Below are 22157 nucleotides of genomic sequence, written 5' to 3'. Positions count from 1 at the left end.
CCTAGAGAAAGTTTTGTGTGAGTGAGTTGTTTTGGGTTTTTGTTTTCCAATTCCCTGCATAATCCTCGTCACTTCTAAACATTCTTTCTCTTCTCAACCACATCATCAATCCTAATACATTAAAATCTCTTCCCTCTCGAGGCCAGAGGGATGGCTCAGTGGTTAAAAGCATCTAGAGGACTTGAATATGGTCCTTCAAGTGGTAGTTCACAACCACTAGAAACTCCAGATCCGGGAGATCTGATGTCCCTTCTGGCTCTGCAGGCACCAGTCATACACACACACACTCATACACACGCAGCCAAAACACTCATCCACATAAAATACCTTTTTAAAAATTGTTTTAAGTGTCTTCCCTCTAGATTTACTGTAGAGAACTCATAAGAGAAAAGCTATTCTGAATAAAAGCAAAATTCTGTATTCTGTGCTGAACAAAAAGAAATAAGCTAACTAGCATAAATGGAGTAGACAATTTTAAAACAAATACTCATTATGTATTTATATAAACACCTACCCATGTTTGGGAAAAAATTAAGATTAGGGAAGAATATAAATAATGTATGCAGCAGAAATCATCTTGAAAAAGTGAAAGTCTTAATTGATATAAGTAGACACAGCGACTCAGAGGCAACCTGGGAAAGACCTGCGTGGTACTCAATGACTCCTCCACATGCCTTTGAAAATGCTCACATTTACACAAATCTTCTGGTAGTGGCTATCCTCAGAAGGACAGCTTCCAATAAAGAAAGGATAGATCCCATTTTCAGGGTCTGTATAAAGTTGAAACCATATCATGAAGGCAGGAAGTAAGACTACCCTTGGTGTGCTGACCACATTCTCCCAACTATACAAAGGCACAGGTCTAAAGATATCTGAAAAATAATTAAATCCAATAGTGATTCCTTCATAAAAATATTTTCTTAAAACAAAATCTTAAGAGACAGAATGGGGCTCAAACTTAACATTTTAAGTAAACTTAAATATCTATGGGATTTATAAAAGCTGAGAGAATAATTTTCTCTAGACTGAGCTACCAGGTCATCTGTATTAACAGAATTCATATTCATCTACCACAAAGACTCTTAGTGTGTCCTCAGTGTCCCACACTGACCTTTCAGTATTCCACCTCACTCTCAAGATTGAATTCACAGAACCTGCCTCTTTAGAATGAATTTACTTACCCCAGCAAGACATTTTTCCAGTGTATCCAATATGATCAACTGAGAGAGATACAAATTTTTTTCAGCAGCTTCTCCAAATATCCTCTAAAATATATATTCAGAAAATATGATTAGCACTCCACTACAAATTAGCACACATGAAATATAAAAGACTAAAGATCAAGAAAAAGTATTACTCTTCCACTTTGTCTTTTACATTCAATGATACTTAAATCTATCATTTCTTCCTTTACCCTAAAAATAAATTTCCGAGTTAACAGAAATAGAGGTATTAGCCAGGAGTGGTGGCGCATGCCTTTAATCCCAGCACTCAAGAGGCAGAGGCAAGCAGATTTCTGAGTTCAAGGCTAGCCTGGTCTACACAGGGAAACCCTGTCTCGAAAAAACCAAAGAAATAGAGGTATTTATAAAAGCCTGCTGTTAGCTATATAACAGTAAAACATGCTGCTTTATATTTTTAAATATCTATAAGCTGGCCAGACATAATGAAAACACATTGGTAGTCCCAACACTATGGAAATAGTGGCAAGAGGATTAGAAGTTGAATGCTAGCACTAGGGAAGTAAGTTTGAGGCGCCAGCCCAGAGTATGTTATGCACTCTATAGGGGTGGGGGAGTGACAGGGAAGGAAGAAGAAAAGGAAGAAGGGTGTGGGGGTAAATAATGAATCAAGGAGAGTTTAAAATAACTCATAAGTTAAGAGGCTTGTACCTGGTCCTGAATTAGCATTTAGCCATCGCCTCCTTTGCAAAACAATTAACTTCTTAATTCTTATTAAAACAGAATGCTACTACATCGCTTACAGTGAATCTTAAGCATTCATTACTTTCAAACTGAACCCTGTATCACCTACCTACTAACAAGAAACTGTGACTTTCACTGTATAATTTTTCTTTTAAATTTTTCTGTTTTCTATTTTATCATTATTGAACATGTAGTATGTGTGCTAGTATGGCTGTGGGCACTCCACAGTGTCCACGTGGAAGTCAGAGAATGACAACTTTCAGGGGTTGGTTCTCACCTTCAACCAGTTTGCTCCGAGGACCAATGACAATTACCTTTACGCACTGAGCCACCTTACAGGCCCTGTAACTTTTCAGTGAGGTCTACATGAATGCCAACATCACAAGAGTTCTAAAGAAGATTGCAAATATAAACTACGGCAGTGTGCCTGGGACCGCAGCCGCATGCTCAGACAGAAGAAACACTAATACTGCGTTCCACAGCAGGCAAAGAGCTACAGCACAACAGGAAGTGCATCCTGTAAATCACTGTACAGTGTATATAACGTCCTATGCTTTTTAGAAGAAAAAAAGCATAAATTTAGCAAAGGAAACAATCTACTGAACTGCCCATATCTCTGGTATTGAACAGCCTTCTTAAAAGGAAATTCTCCAAAGTTGACATGACTAGAAAACTAATCCTCAAAATCTACAAAAGTGGCTGCTTCACAGCTCAGCACAAACAACACAAACTGAGAGAAGGAAGCGTCCATCTGCTGTCTGGAGAAGTATGAAGTAGATTGTTAGAAGCTGTTGGAGTACAGAGGCGGCCAGGTGGGAAGGATGGGAGAAGGACTGGCAGCTCTCAGCAGTGGACTCCCTTGATGAAGTCAACTGACTGCTAAGAAACAGAGAACGCTGCTCTCGAACACTGAGTCTCTAACACTACCCAGCCTGCTTCAGATTTGGGGAAGGCAGAGAAAACTCTTTAATACAGTGGGAAAAAGTAATCTCACTTTAGAAGTGAAAGGTCATACTCTTATTCACCACGTAGTTTGGACAGGGACAATCAATAAATACATCTAAGGAAGCAGCTAACAAAAAGCATATTAACAAAGTCTGGGGGCCTAACAAACACAGAAGTGGATGCTCACAGTCAGCTATTGGATGGATCACAGGGCTCCCAATGGAGGAGCTAGAGAAAGTACCCAAGGAGCTAAAGGGATCTGCAACCCTATAGGTGGAACAACATAATGAACTAACCAGTACCCCGGAGCTCTTGACTCTAGCTGCATATGTATCAAAAGATGGCCTAGTCGGCCATCACTGGAAAGAGAGGCCCATTGGACACGCAAACTTTATATGCCCCAGTACAGGGGAACGCCAGGGCCAAAAAAATGGGAATGGGTGGGTAGGGAAGTGGGGGGGAGGGTATGGGGGATTTTGGGATAGCATTGGAATGTAATTGAGGAAAATACGTAATAAAAAATATTAAAAATTAAAAAAAACAAAAACAAAAACAAAGTCTGTACTACCCAGCTTAGGAAGGAAGGAGGGAAGGAATCTATATTATGATAACTTACATACAATACAAAAGATATAAAATTCTAATTCCCGAATAACAGAGTAATTGATAAGAGAAGCTTCAAAGGGAATAAAAACCTGAAGTCAAAATTTCAAAGTTACACTTGAGCTTGTCCATTAAATAGTGACTTATGTCTGAAAACCTAAGAATATGTTTTCCATACTTTAAAACATGCTCTCCAAACTTCCAAATCACAACGAAAATGAAGCAAATTCACCACAAAGCAGAGATCGGGTAAGTCAGATACTCACCATATTGTTAACATTCTTTAGGATGGTGGTGAGCCCACTGATGACCAGAGAAAACTTGTATTTGGAAATGTTGATCAGACACTCCTTGTTGTGCTCAGTGCTGACTTTGGTATGTGTGTTCTGCTGTCCTGTCTTTATTGGAAGCTAAAAGGGAAAAATAGTAAGACTAAACATGTATTTTCAGTGAAAATCACAACTTTTTAGGAAATCTTTATCAACCATACCTACGAAATTTATATCTCAAACTCTAATGTACAATGCAACATAGAATTGAGAGCAAATCCTAAGTGGTCTTTTAGTTTTAATTTTCAGTTTTCCTTCTGTAAAGCCATAAACCTGTATCTATAAAGTCAAATCTTCTACCCAGTGCTTTCCAAGAAGAATGACGACCTAGGCACCAGAGCTATGTCCTTCTAGCTACAAAGTAAGAGAATTCCGCAAGAAATACACATAATCCTTTAGTGTGTGCACTGAATGAAATACAGACAAAGAAAATCTAGGCTGCAAATCACTAATCATTAGGAAACAAGAGCCAATTGTTCAAATTCAATAAACTATAAAGTCAGGAGCAGAGTTACAACTGACGCAGTGAAGATAACCAACCACACAACCAAGGCAGTAGCAACACAACCTAGAAATTCATCTCACAAACAAACAAATTCTTTGGAGGCTCACATTTACACTAACCTGTGGATGAGTTCAACTTCACTGCATAAAAATGCATCTCAACTCAAAAGCCTAATTCTGTACGTAAGCATCAGAACTCGATGCACTATTCTTAGACCCTGGTGATACTGAGAGAGAACCAAGGAGGCTCCTCTGTGAGGCCACACCTACGACTCTCTCCACTTGAGAGGTGGTGCAAGTAAAGGTGGGAGGAACAAGTGACATGCCAGACATTGTAGTCAGTAGGACAGGATTAGCTTGACAACAGAGAAGTAACAAATACAGAGGGGATGAGGTTTGGATGTAAGGAAGGCAGTGCACAGAAACTATTATAGAATTACATAACTGACCATAAAGAGGAGGAAGCTGAACAGTAGTAGCACATGCCTTTAAATCAGGAAGCAAGGGCAGGCAGATGTCTGTGAGTTCGAGGCCAGTCTGGTCTATACAATGAGTTCCAAGACAGCCAGGGCTACACAGAGAAACCATGCATCAAAAAAACAAACAAACAAACAGGGCCGGGTGTGGTGGCGCACGCCTTTAATACCAGCACTCGGGAGGCAGAGGCAGGCGGATTTCTGAGTTCGAGGCCAGCCTGGTCTACAAAGTGAGTTCCAGGACAGCCAGGACTATACGGAGAAACCCTGTCTCGAAAAAACAAAAAACAAACAAACAAACAAACAAAGAAGACTATGGAGGAAAAAAATTGAAAATTCAAAAAAAGATAATTTTAGAATGTGAAAATGTCAACTGTGCCATTTTCACACAAGTGAAACTGTGGTTTAAGTATACTTGGCCCATAGGGAATGGTATGTTAGGAGGTGTGGCCTTGTTAGAGTAAGTGTGTCACTGTGGGGGTGGGCTTTGGAGGTCTTCTCCTATGCTCAGGTTCTACCCATTGCAAAGGAGAGCTTCCTAGCTACCTGAGGATGCCAGAATTCTCAGCTCCTCTACCACCACGCCTGTCTGCGTGCTGCCATGCTTCCAGCTATGATAATAATGGACTAAACCTCTAAAATTGTAAGCCAGCTCCAATTAAATGTTTGCCTTTAAAGAGTTACTATAGTCATGGTGTCTTATCACAGCAACGGAAACCCTAACTAAGGCAACAACAATACACCTTGTAAATCTAAATTTCCCCAGCCCTTCCATACAATCAATAGAGAATCCAGAAGAATAAAGCTGCAAACTTACACACATTCACAGATGTGTATGTGTGTACAAATAGGAGCCACTTAACACAACACTAGGGGAGTATACGTATACACATAACAGGAAACAGAAAGCCTGATGAACGAACAAACAATCTTCCCAAATGGCAATACACTCTCAATGAAAACACAGAAGGCTTATATAGGAAAACACACACACACACAAAACAGGGATGTTCGAATAGACATACACAACAGGACCATGCACAAGTCCGAAGAACTATGGCATATTCTAAATAACAAATAATAGAATTTTCTGCAATGATATTCTGTATCCGCAATGATCAGTACCTTGGCCACTAGCCAGCTCTACCTTGCTATTGTAAACATCTGCAGGATGGCTAGTCCAGATAAGGAATCAAATGTTTGATTTTATTTAAATTTAATAGTTATATAAGATGCAGCTATCAAATCCTATTAGGCAATGTTCTAAACCACCCAATTGAAGAATCACTTAATCCAAAAGCAGCCTATTTTGAGAAGAAAATGCTGAAATTAAACTCCAAATTGACCATAGGACGAAAAGTAGAGAATTCATGGGATTAAATAAAGGAGTAAGGAAAAGGAAGTCAAAAGAACTCCAAAAGAAGGAAGCCATCTGGGGCTGGAGAGATGGCTCAGTGGGTAAGAGCACCCGACTGCTCTTCCGAAGGTCCAGAGTTCAAATCCCAGCAACCACATGGTGGCTCACAACCATCTGTAACGAGATCTGGCGCCCTCTTCTGGAGTGTCTGAAGACAGCTTATAATCAATAAGTAAATCTTAAAAAAAAAAAAGAAGGAAGCCATCTTATGTTTTTAATTTTATGAACTTTAACTTCACCAGCTGGGTTACAGAAACCCAGCTGAGGTGGCGAGCACCTCTGCGGCTCGGTCAGCAGCACACTGTCCCCCTGGACCTCTCTTGTTTCCCTCCTCCTTTACTGTAGCAGGCTTGGACACTCTGCTTGTGCTACACTGCTTCCCCATATGCACCTGCTAGTGCTAGTACACACCTGCTCTGGCCACAGCCCACCAGCACCTTCTGGGCCCACTCAGGTACTGACACCTATCTAGGGATATCTTTCTTATAAATTCTATCCTTATCCCACTGGGGCCTTGTCACCCTGTGGCCTATTGTCCCCTCCTCCCTGGGTGAGCTAATGTTCCGTCTGGCCACCCTCTACAGAGTGGTCTCTCCTGTCCCAGTCACTCGTCTGACTCTGCCTAGCCTGGCAAATGTGGACTCTCTCTGTCTGTCTTATGCTGCTCTCCTCCACAGGAATGCCTTTTCACCCTGATCAGGCTCTTACCCAAGCATGTACAGAGATGCCTACTTGCTCTGTTTTACCTAATGGCTTTTGAACTTTACAGAGGGAGAGAAGGAAATAATGGAGCCAGCATTTTCTGTGCAAACAATACAACTGTAGTTTAGGCTGGTAAGAGGCGGGCTCCTGCTGAAAAGACATTTGGGAATTAGCTTTTGAAGTTTCAATAGTGATTGCATAAATAGGGGTGAAGTGAGTATAAATAGGTTCTATAAGACGCTTCTGGGCTGGAGAGATGGCTCAGTGGTTAAGAGCACTGGTTGCTCTTCAAGAGGTCCTGAGTTCAAATCCCAGCAACCACATGATAGCTCAGAACCATCTGTAATGGGATCTGATTCCCTCTTCTGGTGTGTTTGAAGACAGCTATAGTGTACTCATGTAAATAAAATAAATCTTTAAAAAAAAAAAAGACTTCATGCTTCTGTGCATGAAAACTTGGGTGGCTATTCAGAATAGCAGGAAAAGAATAAACTAAAACTCAAGCATTCAAGGAAAAGTGAATTCAAGGAAATTCACTTCTTGGCAAAATTAGTGTGGCTCCATGCAAATACCTTTGCCTACAGATGGTTTATATCTGTATTGTTTTTAAAATGGTAATTATGTAATACCTGTTTTATGAGCTCAAGATTAAATTTCAGGCTGTTATCCATCCACTCTGCCCAACTTTAGTAATTCATATACTATTAGCTTAGCCATATCCTGTATCATGGATTCCTGGCTTAACAATTTGCAGTTAGCTCACCTTTTTCATTTAACTTTGCTAAAGGAATAATAGCTTTGTTTGATTGCCAATTATATACTTAAAATGACTTTAAAATAAAAACAAACTTCATAATTTTAAGTTCATTGAGTACTACATAAAGGACTATTATGTAATATGTAACCAATAACACAGACTTTTCTGGGAGATGTGCTTAATATAAGCTACAATCAAGGGTAGTTAAATTTTTTAATGTATTAATAATTAATAATAATGTGTATGTCTATGTACCATGTGCATACAATGCCCTTGGAGGCCAAAAAAGAGGGAGTCAGATGTCCCAGAACTGGAGTTTAAAGATGGTCATGAGCTGCCTGCCATGTGGATGCTGGAATCACACTGGTCCTCTGGGAAAGCAGCCGGTGCCTTTCATCAGTCAGCCTGTCCTCCAGCAAAGAAGACACCTCCTTCATATGTTTGTTTCCTAGTACCTAAAGATGACATATTGGGTGCTCTTCCTCCTCATGAAATAGCTTTCCTTTGCTTTTTTCCTGTGTGTACACTAAGTGAAATGTAACATCATCCCTAACTTCCATTACAGTCTGAGAGGCCTTTTAGAAACTCATTAGAATGTACACAGAAGCACACATTTTAGTCTGTGACCTTTCAAAGAATTTCTGAGTGAAACTAGAAACAAACTACTCATTGTTCACAGGTCTTTGTTTTATGTCATGCTTTCTTCTAAATCGATCCCTATCTGTTGGGATCTTATAGTAGGTCATATTTTGCTTTAAACAGAGATAATTCAAAGGTGCTCATTTTTCCTCATGCAACCTAAACCCTTTATATTCTATTATGTCCAAAGAATCTCAAAATTCTACTATAGCTAAAGATATTTGTAATATAGCATATTTTTGAAGTTTAATTCACTTTTCCCCAATTGTGAAAGTAATAAATGCTCACTGAAAAGAAAGCCATGAAAGAAAAAAACCTCTCAAATATAATTATTTTGCTCAAAAAAATTCTTTTTCTATTTCTCTAGTGTCTCATCTACCCCAGACTCAAACTCTCTATTGCAATCAAAGATGACCCTGAACTTCTGATCCTTCTGCCTCTACTCCCTAATTACTAAAGTTGCCAGCATGTACCACCATGCCCAATTTCATACAGTGCTACAGATGTCTATAACTTCATGCAGGCTAAACAAGTCCTCTATATCAATTAAGCCACATCCCCAGGATGTCTATGATTCTTGTAACAAATATAATTAGCCACAACTTTTAATTAGATAAACTGTTTAACGCATATCACTCTTGCATTTTAAGTTCCATGGTAGCAAGAAAGACATCTTTCTCAAAAGTCGTTTTATCCTTTGATTAGAAGGTTTTATAAAGGCAATTAATAAATGTTTGTTGAATGAAAAAATAAACCAGTAACATTACACTGCCTTTCCAATTGCCTTTAACAACCACCTTTTATTACCTGGAGCAATGTGCCTGAGACTGTGGTCCAGGAGCAACAGGTTGCCCCTGCTAGGCTACAGACAAAGTACAGACAGTTCACTGAATTCAGAGGTAAAGACTCAATGACCATTTCCTTTGCCTATATTTTGAAACCTGAACTATAAAATAACCTTTCCACAATAATCCTCTTACTTCCTTAATAGGTGACAATCTCCATAATATAAACCTACCAGGCTCTTAGCTTAATCCTTTAATCAAGCATTACTACCTAAGCAACCAGTGAGGCAACAATATTCGTCCAGATAAAGTGGATCTTCACTGAAACACATCTGGAGGGTCAACAACCATGAAGTGAGCTCCCTACCAACCTGCCCTACAAAAAAGCGCATGCACAAGAACTCCCAATTATCCCTCATTTAAAAGCAGACTTTTACATTTGTTTTCCCACTTAGGCATAATTAGCAAATAAAATTTTATATATTTAACTTACATAACAAGATTTGAATATCCTGTGAAATCATAGCCACAGTTGTGATAGTCTGAATGAAACTCATCCCCATGGTTCATATATCTCAACACTTGGTTCCCAGCTGGTAGAACTGTCTAAATGCATCACTGGGGGTGGTCTTTCCCATTTCAAAAAGACTCTTTGAGATTCCCAATGCTTGCTTGCTCTCTCTCCCTCTCTCTCTCTCTCTCTCTCTCTCTCTCTCTCTCTCTCTCTCTCTGCCTCATGGTTATGGTTAAGATGTGATCTCTCAGCTATTCCTTTGCTCTGACATCATGGATTCTAACCCTCTGAAAACGTAAGCCAAACTAAACTTTTTTTTTCTTTTTTCTTTTGGTTTTTTTGAAACAGGGTTTCTCTGGGTAGCCCTGACTGTCCTGGAACTCACTTTGTAACCCAAGCTAGCCTTGAACTCATAGAGATCCTCCTGCCTCTGTCTCCCAAGTGCTAGGGGTTAAAGGCGTGTGCTGCCACCAACTCTACTGCTGATATCCCCGCCACCCCCGCCACCCCCGCCACCCCCACCCCTGAACAGCTTTTTATAAATTGCTTTCGTCACTGTGTTTTATCACAGCAATAGAAAAGTTAACTATGACAATAATCAAGTCAATTAATGCATTCATTACTCAACATAATTACCTTTGGTGAGAGGGAAAATACAAAAGGTGAAAAAGAAAAAGACTTTAAAGCAGCCAGAAAGAAAAATACCACCTATACAGTAATGGCAATTATAATGACAACTGAGTTCTCAACAACAGTAGAAAAGTAAGAAAAGGGTATCTTTAACATACTTAAGAGGCAAACAACTACCCAGATTTCTACATACTGGTGAAATTATGACTCAGAAATGAGGAGGAAATTAAGATATTTTTAAGAAAAGAAAAAGAGCAATTACTACAATAGACCCTTATTTAAAATAGTTCTAAAGAACATGCTTCAAGCAGAAGAAAAATAAGCCTAAAAGAAAAGTCAGATTCGGGCTGGAGTAATGGCTCAGTGGTTAAAAGCACTGACTGCTCTTCCAGAGATCTTGAATTCAATTTCCAGCAACATGGTGGCTTACAACTATTTGTAATGGGGTCCAGTGCCTTCTTCTAGGGTGTCTGAAGACAAACTACAGTGTACTCATATACATAAAATAAAATAAAACAAAACAAAAAGTCAAATTCATGAAGGGGGTAGAGTGGAAAAAAAGGAAGATAAAAGCCTTATAAAGTAACAGAAATAAGTTCAAATATGCCAGTAATCATGATTAATGTAAATAAAATAAACATTCCAGTTGGAAGAAAAAGTCAAACTATCTCCATTGTACTATTTATAAGAAAAACTTAAAACACAAACATACACAAAGATTCATGGTCAGTGAATGGAAGAAGACCCAGCAGATACTAAAGAAACTCAACAAGAAGTGGAAGAAGACCCAGCAGATACTAATGAAACTCAACAAGTGGAATACATATAGCAGATGGCTTGTCCAACACATGCAAGGTAGAGGGAGGGAGGGAGAGAGGGAGGGAAGGATGGAGGACCTGAAAAAGATGACTTCACAGCATGAGATTCTGACTTCTGAGCACCTAATTATATACACATAATAAAACTGGCATATCTACTACTTTGGCCTAAAGAGATGGCTCAGAAGGTAAGAGCACCTGCTATACAAGCATGGGAGCCTGAGTTCTGCTGCTGGTACTCAGGTAACAAGCTGGGCGTGGCTGTGCGAGTAGCTGCAATCTCAATGATGTTAGGGGTATAAAGAATGGAGAACTGTTGGGGTTTGCTGGCCACCAGTCTAGCTCTAAGTTCAGTGAGAAACCCTGTGTCAAAAGAATAAGGCAGTGACAGAGCAGGACATTCAACACCCTCCTCTGGTCTATGTGTGTGTACATGCATAGGTATAAGCATGTGTGCACATACCACACGTTCTCAAACACAATAAAAGTAAAAAAAATAAATCACATCAAATTCAGTGCAAGACTGCCTAACATATATCTCTTTCAGTTATACAATGTAGTAAGGGGGAAAAATTAGAATGCAGAACTTGACCAAAACAACACATAAGAATTATACCCAAGAACCAGAGATTACACATTATTTTCAAGAACATATAAAATCTTTATAAAATGAACTTCATGACTATCTAGACTCCAAGATGGCACATAATTATTCCAATGTTGTAGTATCTATAACCTTGTGTAGTTCTCGCACCCTATATGAAAACTGTTCTCTATGGGTAATATAAGATAGCAGAAGGGAGGGCGTATCAGCTTCCAAGGGTCTTAAAAAAAGACATAGCTTCTGATCTCTCAAAACCTTCACCTTCCACCACGTCAACTGTCATGTGTTCAAGAAGGTCTATGAACAGGAACTGAGCCCCTTTGCAAGCAGCTAGAAATAGATTAGATGGATTAGATAGGGTAGATTAGATAGATAGATAGATAGATAGATAGATAGATAGATAGATAGATAGATAGATAGATAGATATTGAAGATTAGGTTAGATTAGATTGATAGATATTGAAGATTAGATTGGATAGATAGATACATAGATAGATATTGAAGCCACCCCCCTATAGCTATGGAAATGATTTCACTGGAAGTGAATAATTAGTACATGTCAAATCTTTAGATGACTGCCGTTCATCTGCAATCTTTTGAAAAACAGTGAGCAAAAGCTATTATCATGAAGCCGCTTATGGATTTTAGAAAAGCAGAACTTTGAGATATTAAAATTGTCCATTGTTTCTTAAACTGAACCTGGCATGAACCTGTAATCCCACTAGGGAGGCTCAGACTCATGACTCAAATGGTAGCCTATGTAAGAGAGTGCAAAGCAAGCCCAAGAAACTCAGAGAGAATCTGCTTCAAAATTACAAAGTAAAAAGTACAGTTGGAGACATGGCTTACCAGTTTAGAGTGCTGGCTACTCCTCCAAAGGACCTAGGTTCAATCCCTAGCCCCCACAAGGCAGTTCACAACTATCTGTAATTGTGCTACCAAGTATAAAGTTATTAAAAATAAATCTTCTTTTAAAAATAACAAAATAGCCGGGCAGTGGTGGCACACACCTTTAATCCCAGCACTTGGGAGGCAGAGACAAGCGGATTTCTGAGTTCAAGGCCAGCCTGGTCTACAGAGTGAGTTCCAGGACAGCCAGAGCTACACAGAGAAACCCTGTCTCCAAAAACCCAATAAATAAATAAATAAATAAATAAAATGTAAAAGCTAAAGAGGATCAGGAATACAGCCCAGGATACAGTACTTTTCTAACATGTACTACATTTTGAAAAATTTTGCAACAGTAGTAAGTAATAAAATATTCAACTATAAAAAGTTAAGGTCAAATTTGAAAGTACTAGTAACATGAAAACCATATTTGCTGACAATACAATTAAAATAGAAATATTTTTATTTATTTTTTATTGAGAATTTCATGTGTTTACAATGAAATATGATTATGTCCAGCCCCATTTCTCCCCTCCAATGCCCCAGATCTCCACATGTCTGCCTCCCAACTTCATGACTTTTTTTAAAAAAAACCTCTGAGCCATCTCGCCAGCCCTTTTTAAAAAATAGACTACTAAGTCCATTTAATGCAGACCATATGTGCACAGCTATAGAGCTATTGAAACATGGGCAACCAACACTGGCCACACCTTCGATGGTTTTTCCCTCCCACAGTAGCTATCCACTACCAACAAATAGCTCCCTTGTCAGCAGTGGGGCCTCTCAAGTTCCTCCCTAACTATGCTGGCATTTTTTTGTTTTGTTTTGTTTTGTTTTTCGAGACAGGGTTTCTCTGTATAGCCCTGGCTGTCCTGGCACTCACTCTGTGGACCAGGCTGGCCTCGAACTCAGAAATCCGCCTGCCTCTGCCTCCCGAGTGCTGGGATTAAAGGCGTGCGCCACCACGCCCGGCTATGCTGGCATTTTGAATGGCTTGATCTTCAACACTGAAGTATAAATTAATAAATAAAGCCAGACACTGGTGGTGGCCACCTTTAATCCTCATACTAGAGAGGCAGAGGCAGGCAGATCTCTGGGTTTAGGGCCAGCCTGGCCTAGAGTTTTTCCCAGGAAAGCCAGGACTACATAGAGAAACCCTGTCTTGAAAACTGGAAACAAACACACAAACAAAGATAGCTAGGAAAACATCTCAAAGACAATAAAACATCCTGGATAAAAAGGAAAATCATAACCAGAAAACAAAAACACCTAAAATTGAAAAATAATAAAAAGCCTGGCTAAAGAGATGCCTCAGTGGTTACAAACATGTGCTTAGTCTTTAGAGGACCTGAGTTCATTCTGCAGCACCTAGGTCAGGCAGCTAACAAACTGCCATGACTACAGCCCCAGAGGACCCAACTCCCACTTTTGGCCTCTACAGGCACCTGCATCTGTGTAAACACACACACACACACACACACACACATTTATAATTTAAAAAAAAAGAGAGAGAGAAAGAAACACTGGGAGCCAGATAATTAGCTCAGCAGTTGTTTAAGAGCACTTGCTGCTCTTACAAGAGGACCAGGACTAATTCCCAGCATTCACATGACAGCTATATAATTCACATTATAAGTCTATAATTTTTGTCCCAAGGAATCTAATGCCTTCTTCTGACCTCGACGGGTGCTATACATTGTGCATATACATATATATACATATACATACATACATACAAACATACAAGCAACATACTCATGTGAAATAATAAAATACAACTTAAAAATTAAAAAAATGAAATTTCAAATATGGAATATGGTTAAAGTAATCTTTTGCTATCTGCTAGGAAGAAGTGATGTATCACTAAGCGGGTAGCTACAAATGTTAAATACACAACCCCAAGGACAGTGAGCAACAGGAAGACATGCTGAAGGGGGCAGCACTGGGGATCAAAGACTTAAAGACAATGTGGCATTTTCTGGTAAAATTGAACCTTCTCATATACGCTAACGCTGAGCAGGTCTACTACTAGACTACATATATTCCCAATCGTCAGAAGCAGCATTATTAGTTACAGCAAAAACATGCAACACAGGGTGTAGCCCAGAGATGGAACACTTGCCTAGAAGGAACAAGCAAGTCCTTAGGTTTTGACCCCCAGCACTACCAGAAAAAAAGAAGGGGAGAGTGTATGTACTAACTGTTTATTATCAATACTATAAATAGTGAAGTATGAAATAATCTGTAGCAGTAATGAACTCCACACAAGAACAGAAATGACACTCCAAATGCATAGGAAAGACGACACCTATAATATTGCTGTATCGTTAAACAATGTCAAAGACAAGGAAACAAACGTGTTTGGAGAGACTCACTAGAAAGCAGGGAAATTTTCTAAACACAATTCAGGATAACAGTAAATGGTAAGAAAACCAGTGTGATTTAGGTTATCAACAAGTTTAAGACACCAGCAATGTTCTTCCCTAACCTCAATACAAGAGTCCACAGTATTATTGTTTAGCTATGAACTGTATAAACACACTTCACATAATCTTTTTAAAAAAAAATTTATTTATTCTTAAGTGTATAAGTTTCTGTCTGTGCATCTCATGCATACAATGCCCATGGAAACCAAGAGGGCACTGGATCCCCTGGAGCTAGACTTAGAGTTCATGATTAAGTCTTTATGTGGGTACTGGGTCTTCTAAAAGAACAGCTAGTACTCTTAACCACTAAGCCATGTCTTCAGCCCCACAAGATTTTTTTTATGTGTATGGGTGTTTTACCTATACGTAAACCTGTGCACAAGGTGCATGCCTGGAGTCCTCGGAGGCCAGAAAAGGTTACAGGTGGCTGTAAGCTCCCATGTGGATGCACTCAAACCTGGGTCCTCTGAAGGAGCAGCAAATGGTCTTAAGCACTGAGCATCTCTCCACCCCATTATATACTCTTGTATACTATGATCCTCCACAGTAGAAGTGTAACTGATCCTCTGTAGTTGAAAACAAAAATTGATTTGCTGAACATAGAAGCACATGCTCTACAATACCAGCATTTGGGAGCTGAGGCAGGAAGACCGCAGTGAGTTTGGATTCTGTTTGAATTCATGTAATAGATAAACTGACATTATTAAAACAGCTAAATTTAAATCAAGTGAGTATCTATGCCTAAAAACAAGAACATACAAAAAGGTTTTAAAGCATTTTAAAAAATATTCCCCATATATTTTCCATATAAAAAAATTTTTTTTCATTGTGTGTGTGTTTGTTTAAAACAGGTCTTACTATGTAGCCCAGGCTGGCCTTAAACTCAAAAAAATTGGGGCTGGAGAGATGGCTCTGTGGTTAAGAGCACTGGTTGCTCTTCCGGAAGTCCCGAGTTCAATTCCCAGCAACCACATGGCTCACAACCATCTGTAATGGAATCTGAAGAGAGCAATGGTGTACTCATATACATAAAATAAAAAATAAATCTTAAAAAAAAAAAAAACCTCAAAGAAATCACCCACCTCTGCCACGCATGCTGGTATTAAAGGTATACACTTTTGGCTCTCTACTCCTCCCTGTTCCAGAGACAGCTGTGTCAGCCTCGTCCCATAGACAAGTTGGTGAAGGTCGGTGTGAATAGATTTGACCCGTATTGGACGCCTAGTTACCAGGGCTGCCTTCTAAAGTGGAGACTGTTGCCATCAATGGCCCCTTCATTGACCTCAACTACATGTAAGACTCCACCCAAGGCAAAGTCAACAGGACAGTCAAGGCTGAGAATGGGAAGCTTGTCATCAACAGGAAGCCCATCACCATCTTCCAGGAGCGAGATCCCACTAACATCAAATGGAGTGATGCTGGTGCTGAGTATGTAGTAGAGTCTACTGGGTCTTCACCTCCATGGAGACAGCCACATGAAGGGTAGGGCCAAAACAGTCATTATCTCTACCCCTTCTGCCGGTGCACCCATGTCTGTGATGGGTCTGAACCACGAGAAATATGACAACTCACTCAAGATTGTCAGCAATGCATCCTGCACCACCAACTGCTTAGCCCCCCTGGCCAAGGTCATCCATGACAACTTTGGCATTGTGGAAGAGCTCATGTCCACAGTTCATGCCATCACTGCCACTCAGAAGACTGTAGATGGCCCCCCTGGAAAGCTGTGGCGTGATGGCTCTGGGGCTGCCCAGAATATCATCCCTGCATCCACTGATACTGCCAAGGCTGTGGGTAAGGTCATCCCAAATGAGAGAGAAGCTCACTGGCACGGCCTTCTGTGTTCCTACTCCCAATGTATCCGTTATGGATATGACATGCTGCGTGGAGAAACCTGACAAGTATGATGACATCAAGAAGGTGGTGAAGCAGGCATCTGAGAGCCCACTGAAGGGCATCCTGGGCTACACTGAGGACCAGGTTGTCTCCTGCGACTTCAACAGCAACTCCCACTCTTCTACCTTTGTTGCTGTGGCTGGCATTGCTCTCAATGACAACTTTGTAAAGCTCATCTTCTGGTATGGCAATGAACACAGCTACAGCAACAAGGTGGTTGGACCTCATGGCCTCCATGGCCTCCAAGGAGTAAGAAACCCTGGACCACCCACCCCAGCAAGGACACTAAGAGCAAGAGAGAGGCTCTCGGTTGCAGAGGAGTCCCTTTCCTAACTCAACCTCCAGCAGTAAGCATCTCCCTCACATTTTCCATCCTAGACCCCCATCCTACTCTCTTGAATACCATCAATAAAAGTTCCCTGAACCACCCCCACAAAAAAAAAGGTATGTACTTCCATACCTGGCTGGAGACACAGAATACAAATAAACTTCAGGCCAGTAGTTAAAATGAGAGGAATAAAGGGGATCAGAGGGTGTAAAGAACCCTTGAACTTTATGTACAACATTTTATAAAATAAAAATACTTTTATTACCTAGGTTAGGTGGTACACACCCATAATCCCAGCACTGAATAGGCTAAGGCAGGAAAATATTAATTCCAGACAAGGTGTGTTAGAGAGTCAGACCCATTTTCAAAATAATAAACGGGTCTGTGATAGTCAATCTTTACAGTCAAGCTGACAAGACTGAGAGCTACAGAACCCTTTCCAACATGTGGGAGGGTTTCAGAGGGGTTTAAGGTGGCAGGAAGACCGGCCCTGAAAGTGAACACCACCACTCCATTAGCAGAGGTTGCACACTCACTGAGAAGAAGAATGCTAGTCTGGAGAGATGCTCAGCAGATAAGAGCTCCAGCTGCTCTTCCAGAGGCCCCAGGCTCCCTCCCCAGCATCCATGTGGTGGCTTGCAACTGTCTGGAACACACTCTAAGGGACCATCTGATGCCCTCTCTCACATGATTTCTCACAGAGAGGAGAAAGAACAGTAACTAGGACACCCTCCAGAAGTTAAACCAGAGAGATCCTCTGTCCCCAAAGAAAAACAATTTTTCTCAAAAGCAAATGCCACCCCACATGAAGTTACTTGTACCATACAAACATGAATGTAGCTTCTAACAACTTATTAAAAGTGAATGTCAGCTTTTAAAAACAGTAACTCCCCAATTTTTGATTCACGTCAACTAAATCAAATATTACTATCCTGAGCATACATTACTATTCTCTAACTGAACAGAAAGGGGAAAGGGGTACTCGCTACAAAATTTGATCTACAATTTAGACAAATACTTTTGGTTATCAAAAGTAAAAAAAATGCATATGGTATATCCTTTTTACTATTATTGTTTGGGGATTGTAATCTTTTTTTTTTTTTTTTTTAAACAAGCTCATGTAACCCAGGCTGGCCTTAGACGACCGGGAGAGCTACCTGTCTCTATCCTCCAAGTCCTGGGATGACAGGCATGAACTCCTGACATTTTCATTATTATAACTGTCACTAGTTATGGGTAGTTTTCTTATTATAGACCTGTGGTGATTTTCCCCAAAACATCAACCCAATAAAAAGGCATGCCACTTTATTATGTATTTGGGAACAAATTTGGACCAGTTATCTCTATATTTGAGAGGTAAAATAATCTTTAAATCCTATGGTATACTTCCATAGGATGAAAATTTTCCATATCATTCTATAATATATCTGTATGAACTTAAATTTTACAGTATTTTCCAAAAACATTTTAAAAATATATTTCTAGAAAAGACTGTCGTAAATATGTACTGAAAACCAAGCAACTCAAATGAGTTATACAGGAGATATACATGCCCCAGCACACAAAACACAATATACAATTTACAAAGATTAAAGTATTGAAAACTCCCTACACTTACATCCAAAGAAGATAAGGAAAGCACCACTTTGAAAATTATTAATACATGAATTGGGGGCTGGAGAGATGGCTCAGCAATTAAGAGCACTGACTGCTCTTTCAGAGGTCCTAAGTTCAATTCCCAGCAACCACATGGTGGCTCACAACCATCTGTAATGGGATCTGATGCCCTCTTCTGGTATGCAGGTAGATGTAGATACACTTGAGCAATCATTAAAAATTATAAGCAAACAAAAAAAAAAAATACATGAATTATTTGAGCAACTACTACTAGCAAACTTTAAATATAGGCATGGAGTATAGTTTAGTACTATTATGATGTTAAGTGTCCTAGATTTAAATTTTTTATTACCATTTAAAGATGTTAGCTTACTCTTAAAGGCACCCTGAGGCATCCTGGGACATGGCATTATGACTGCAACTAAGCATCAAGTGTTTCTCTTCATGTCCCCCAGTTATATGCATGTGTGGACAAAGAAAAGGCAGGGAGAATAGATGAAAATATATAGAAGTAGAAAAGCACAGTGGTGCTGTGCCTATAATCCCAGCTCTCCAGGGTGTAGGAAAAAGGATAAGCTTGAGTTTGAAGTCACTCTGAATAAAATATGGAAGGCCAATCTCAAAAAATACCCCCCAAAATAACAAAAACAATGTAGACAACTGGTATATCAGGGTAAAGATGTAACATAATTTCTTTAGAACTATTATACATGGTGAAAGCATACCAAGAAAGCACCACCTATACAGACCAGCCTTCACATCTGCATATGTTGTCATAGTAGCCCAAACAAAGACAGAAGCTAGGACCAAAGAGTAGAGTTGTTGTTATAACATAAATCTAACTGCAGAAGCAACTTTGGAACTGGATAATAGGTACAAGATGGAAGGATCTAGACATGTGTGTAAAAAAAGCCTTGTCACTATGAACAGAGCCTTATGGATGATTCTAAGGCGACCGACCGCACAGAAGCTCACTACACAGAATGCCTCTGTCCTTGCAGAGATTACACAGATGCTTTTGATAGAAATATGAACAGTAAAGGTCATTCCGATGAGGTCGCAGAAATGAGGAACATGTCACTGCCAACGGGAAGAACACAGACCCTTTTACAGAGAAGCAAGGGCTACTGTGCAATAGTAGAAAACGGTCCAGCATGCTCGAGGATCCGGGTTCCACATACAGTAATGAAAATAAAAATAAAAAGTGATAAAGAGCCATTATGAACTGAGTCCTATCCTGACATTGTACAGGAGATAGGATTCGTGAGTGGTAAAATTAGATGTCTGGCTGATGAGCTATGTAAACAAAAGCAGGAACCACAGCATGGCTTACAGCATCCGAGTAAATCCAAATAGAAAAGTGACTTAAAGATGAAATTTACAATCAAAAGGAAAGCAAACATGTTATTTGGGAGCTTCTTCCTGGCCATGATGTAAAGAATGAGAATGTATGTCTGGGAAAGCAACTCCCACAGATCTATGATGATTTTTTTAACAGATTCGTAGGGGTAAGAGATGAAGCATCAAGGTAACAGAAATGGCCACAAAGGCATTCAGGAAGTTATGGGTACTCCTCCTCCTGTCAGGCTCAGAAACCCATAGGTTGGTTGACTCTAGCCTGGAAGAGCCACAGACCAGCATTCCAACCCATACCACACAGGCTGCACCCACCCAGCAGAACTATTAACACCAAGACTGCCAAAGTTTTAAAAGCTCAAATTCTACAGCAGGGGGTGTGAAAGGCAAGATGTGGGGTAAAACTCGTTATTCATGAGCCTTAAGATACACTATTTTACACTGCTGGGCTTTGGATTTCCTTATGCAACACCCACAATCCCTTTCTTCTTTCCTCTTTCTCACCTTTTAGGAATAGGAATGCTTATCTTCTGCCTGCCCCAAACTTGCATCTTAGGAGCAGATAACTTAATTTCACAAATTCACAGCTGGGCAACTTGCCTCAAGATGAACAACATCTTGACTCTCGCCTATGCTCACTTAGATGAGAATGAAACGACTCTAGACTTCAGACATATGGTGCTACTGGAATAGAGCAAACATACTCTATCTACATATAACAAAGACATGGATGTACGGGACAAATTGTTTCACAATACCCTATTCATATGTTGAAACTTAGCCCTCATTGAAGGTTTTACAAGAATGGAAATCAGGTTATAGAGCCCTCAAAGGATGATCATGTCCTAAGAGGCCCAAGTGAAATGAACATGACAGCCCATGCCTCGAATTTTAGCACATGGAGGTGCAGAACGAAGAAGAACTGTGAATTAAAGGCCAGCTTGGGCTACACAGCAAGTTCAAGAAGCCAGCCTAAGCACCATTACCTCAAAAAGACCTAAATAAAAGAGAGAGCTAAAGATGTGCTCAGTGGGATAAGGCTCCCCTAGCATATGTAAAGGCCAGTCCCGGGCTTAATCTCCAGAACCACGGAAAATACAAATGGGGCCTATGTGAAGAAAGGACAAGAAGGGACATTTAGGAGGCACAAGCCTTTTGACACCAAACCTGCTGTGTCTTATTCTTCGCCTTTCTCAGCCACCAGGAGTGTGATGGATGAATTTCTACTTCCTATTTTACTAAATTTACTACAGCACGTTAAATAAATAGACAAAGATACTTTCCAAAACAACTGCCTCCAAAACTACCAGTTTAGCTAATTATCCCATTATCTTCACTCAGAAAAAATATTTTCCTAATATTATTATTCAAAAAGCCAGCCAACAAATTTCAAAATCATTCCTCTTCTGGTCACATTAACATAAGACACCCTGTCTGTCACTGAGGTTAAAAGGACCCTGTCTGTCACTGAGGTTAAAAGGAAGACGGAGAGCTGGGGAGGGGCTCCATTAGTGCAGTGCCTGTGAGACCTGAGTTGCTTCTTCCAGAATCTATGCAAAGAGCTGAGTAAAGTGGCACACACCAAGAATCCCAGCACTTGAGAAGCAGGGACAGGAGGACGCCTAGGGCTTAAGCTCTACTGTTAGTCATGTAAACATCCTACCTCACAAATGACATGGGGGACTCAGTGAGGTCACCTCTAACCTCCCACATGGGCAGGAAAGGGCAGAGAGGAAGGCTGGAAGATAACTTTTTTAAGAAGAATGACTAAAAAGGCCACATTTAATCAGATCTATAAGTGTGCTTTGTTAATTCACCACAAAACCAAACAGGGACAGTTCAATGTTTATGAAGCTAACACGTGGGATTCAAAAAAAAAAAAATTTTTTTTTTTTTTTTTTTTTTTCAGTTTTTCAACACAGGGTTTCTCTGTGTAGCCCTGGCTGTCCTGGAACTCACTCTGTAGACCAGGCTGTCCTCGAACTCAGAAATCTGCCT

At 40.0% G+C, this 22157-nt stretch overlaps 1 protein-coding gene and 1 pseudogene across 6 annotated transcripts in view; one reads left to right on the top strand and one right to left on the bottom strand.

The window, feature by feature from the left end:
• The window catches only part of Nf1 (neurofibromin 1), a 248756-nt gene that overhangs the window by 200272 nt on the left and 26327 nt on the right, over positions 1-22157 (bottom strand). For all 6 annotated transcript variants that reach the window (XM_029483492.1, XM_029483494.1, XM_029483490.1 and 3 more), the window contains exons 2-3: positions 3740-3883; positions 1182-1265 (exon numbers count right to left, since the gene is read on the bottom strand). In XM_029483492.1, coding sequence (XP_029339352.1) covers positions 1182-1265; positions 3740-3883 — 228 coding nt within the window. The remainder of the gene's footprint in view (positions 1-1181; positions 1266-3739; positions 3884-22157) is intronic.
• LOC110306191 lies at positions 10949-17191 on the top strand (annotated as a pseudogene).

This window comes from Mus caroli, chromosome 11 (assembly GCF_900094665.2).
Source record: "Mus caroli chromosome 11, CAROLI_EIJ_v1.1, whole genome shotgun sequence".
NCBI classification, from domain to species: domain Eukaryota; kingdom Metazoa; phylum Chordata; class Mammalia; order Rodentia; family Muridae; genus Mus; species Mus caroli.
This window is presented reverse-complemented; position numbering and strand designations above follow the sequence as displayed.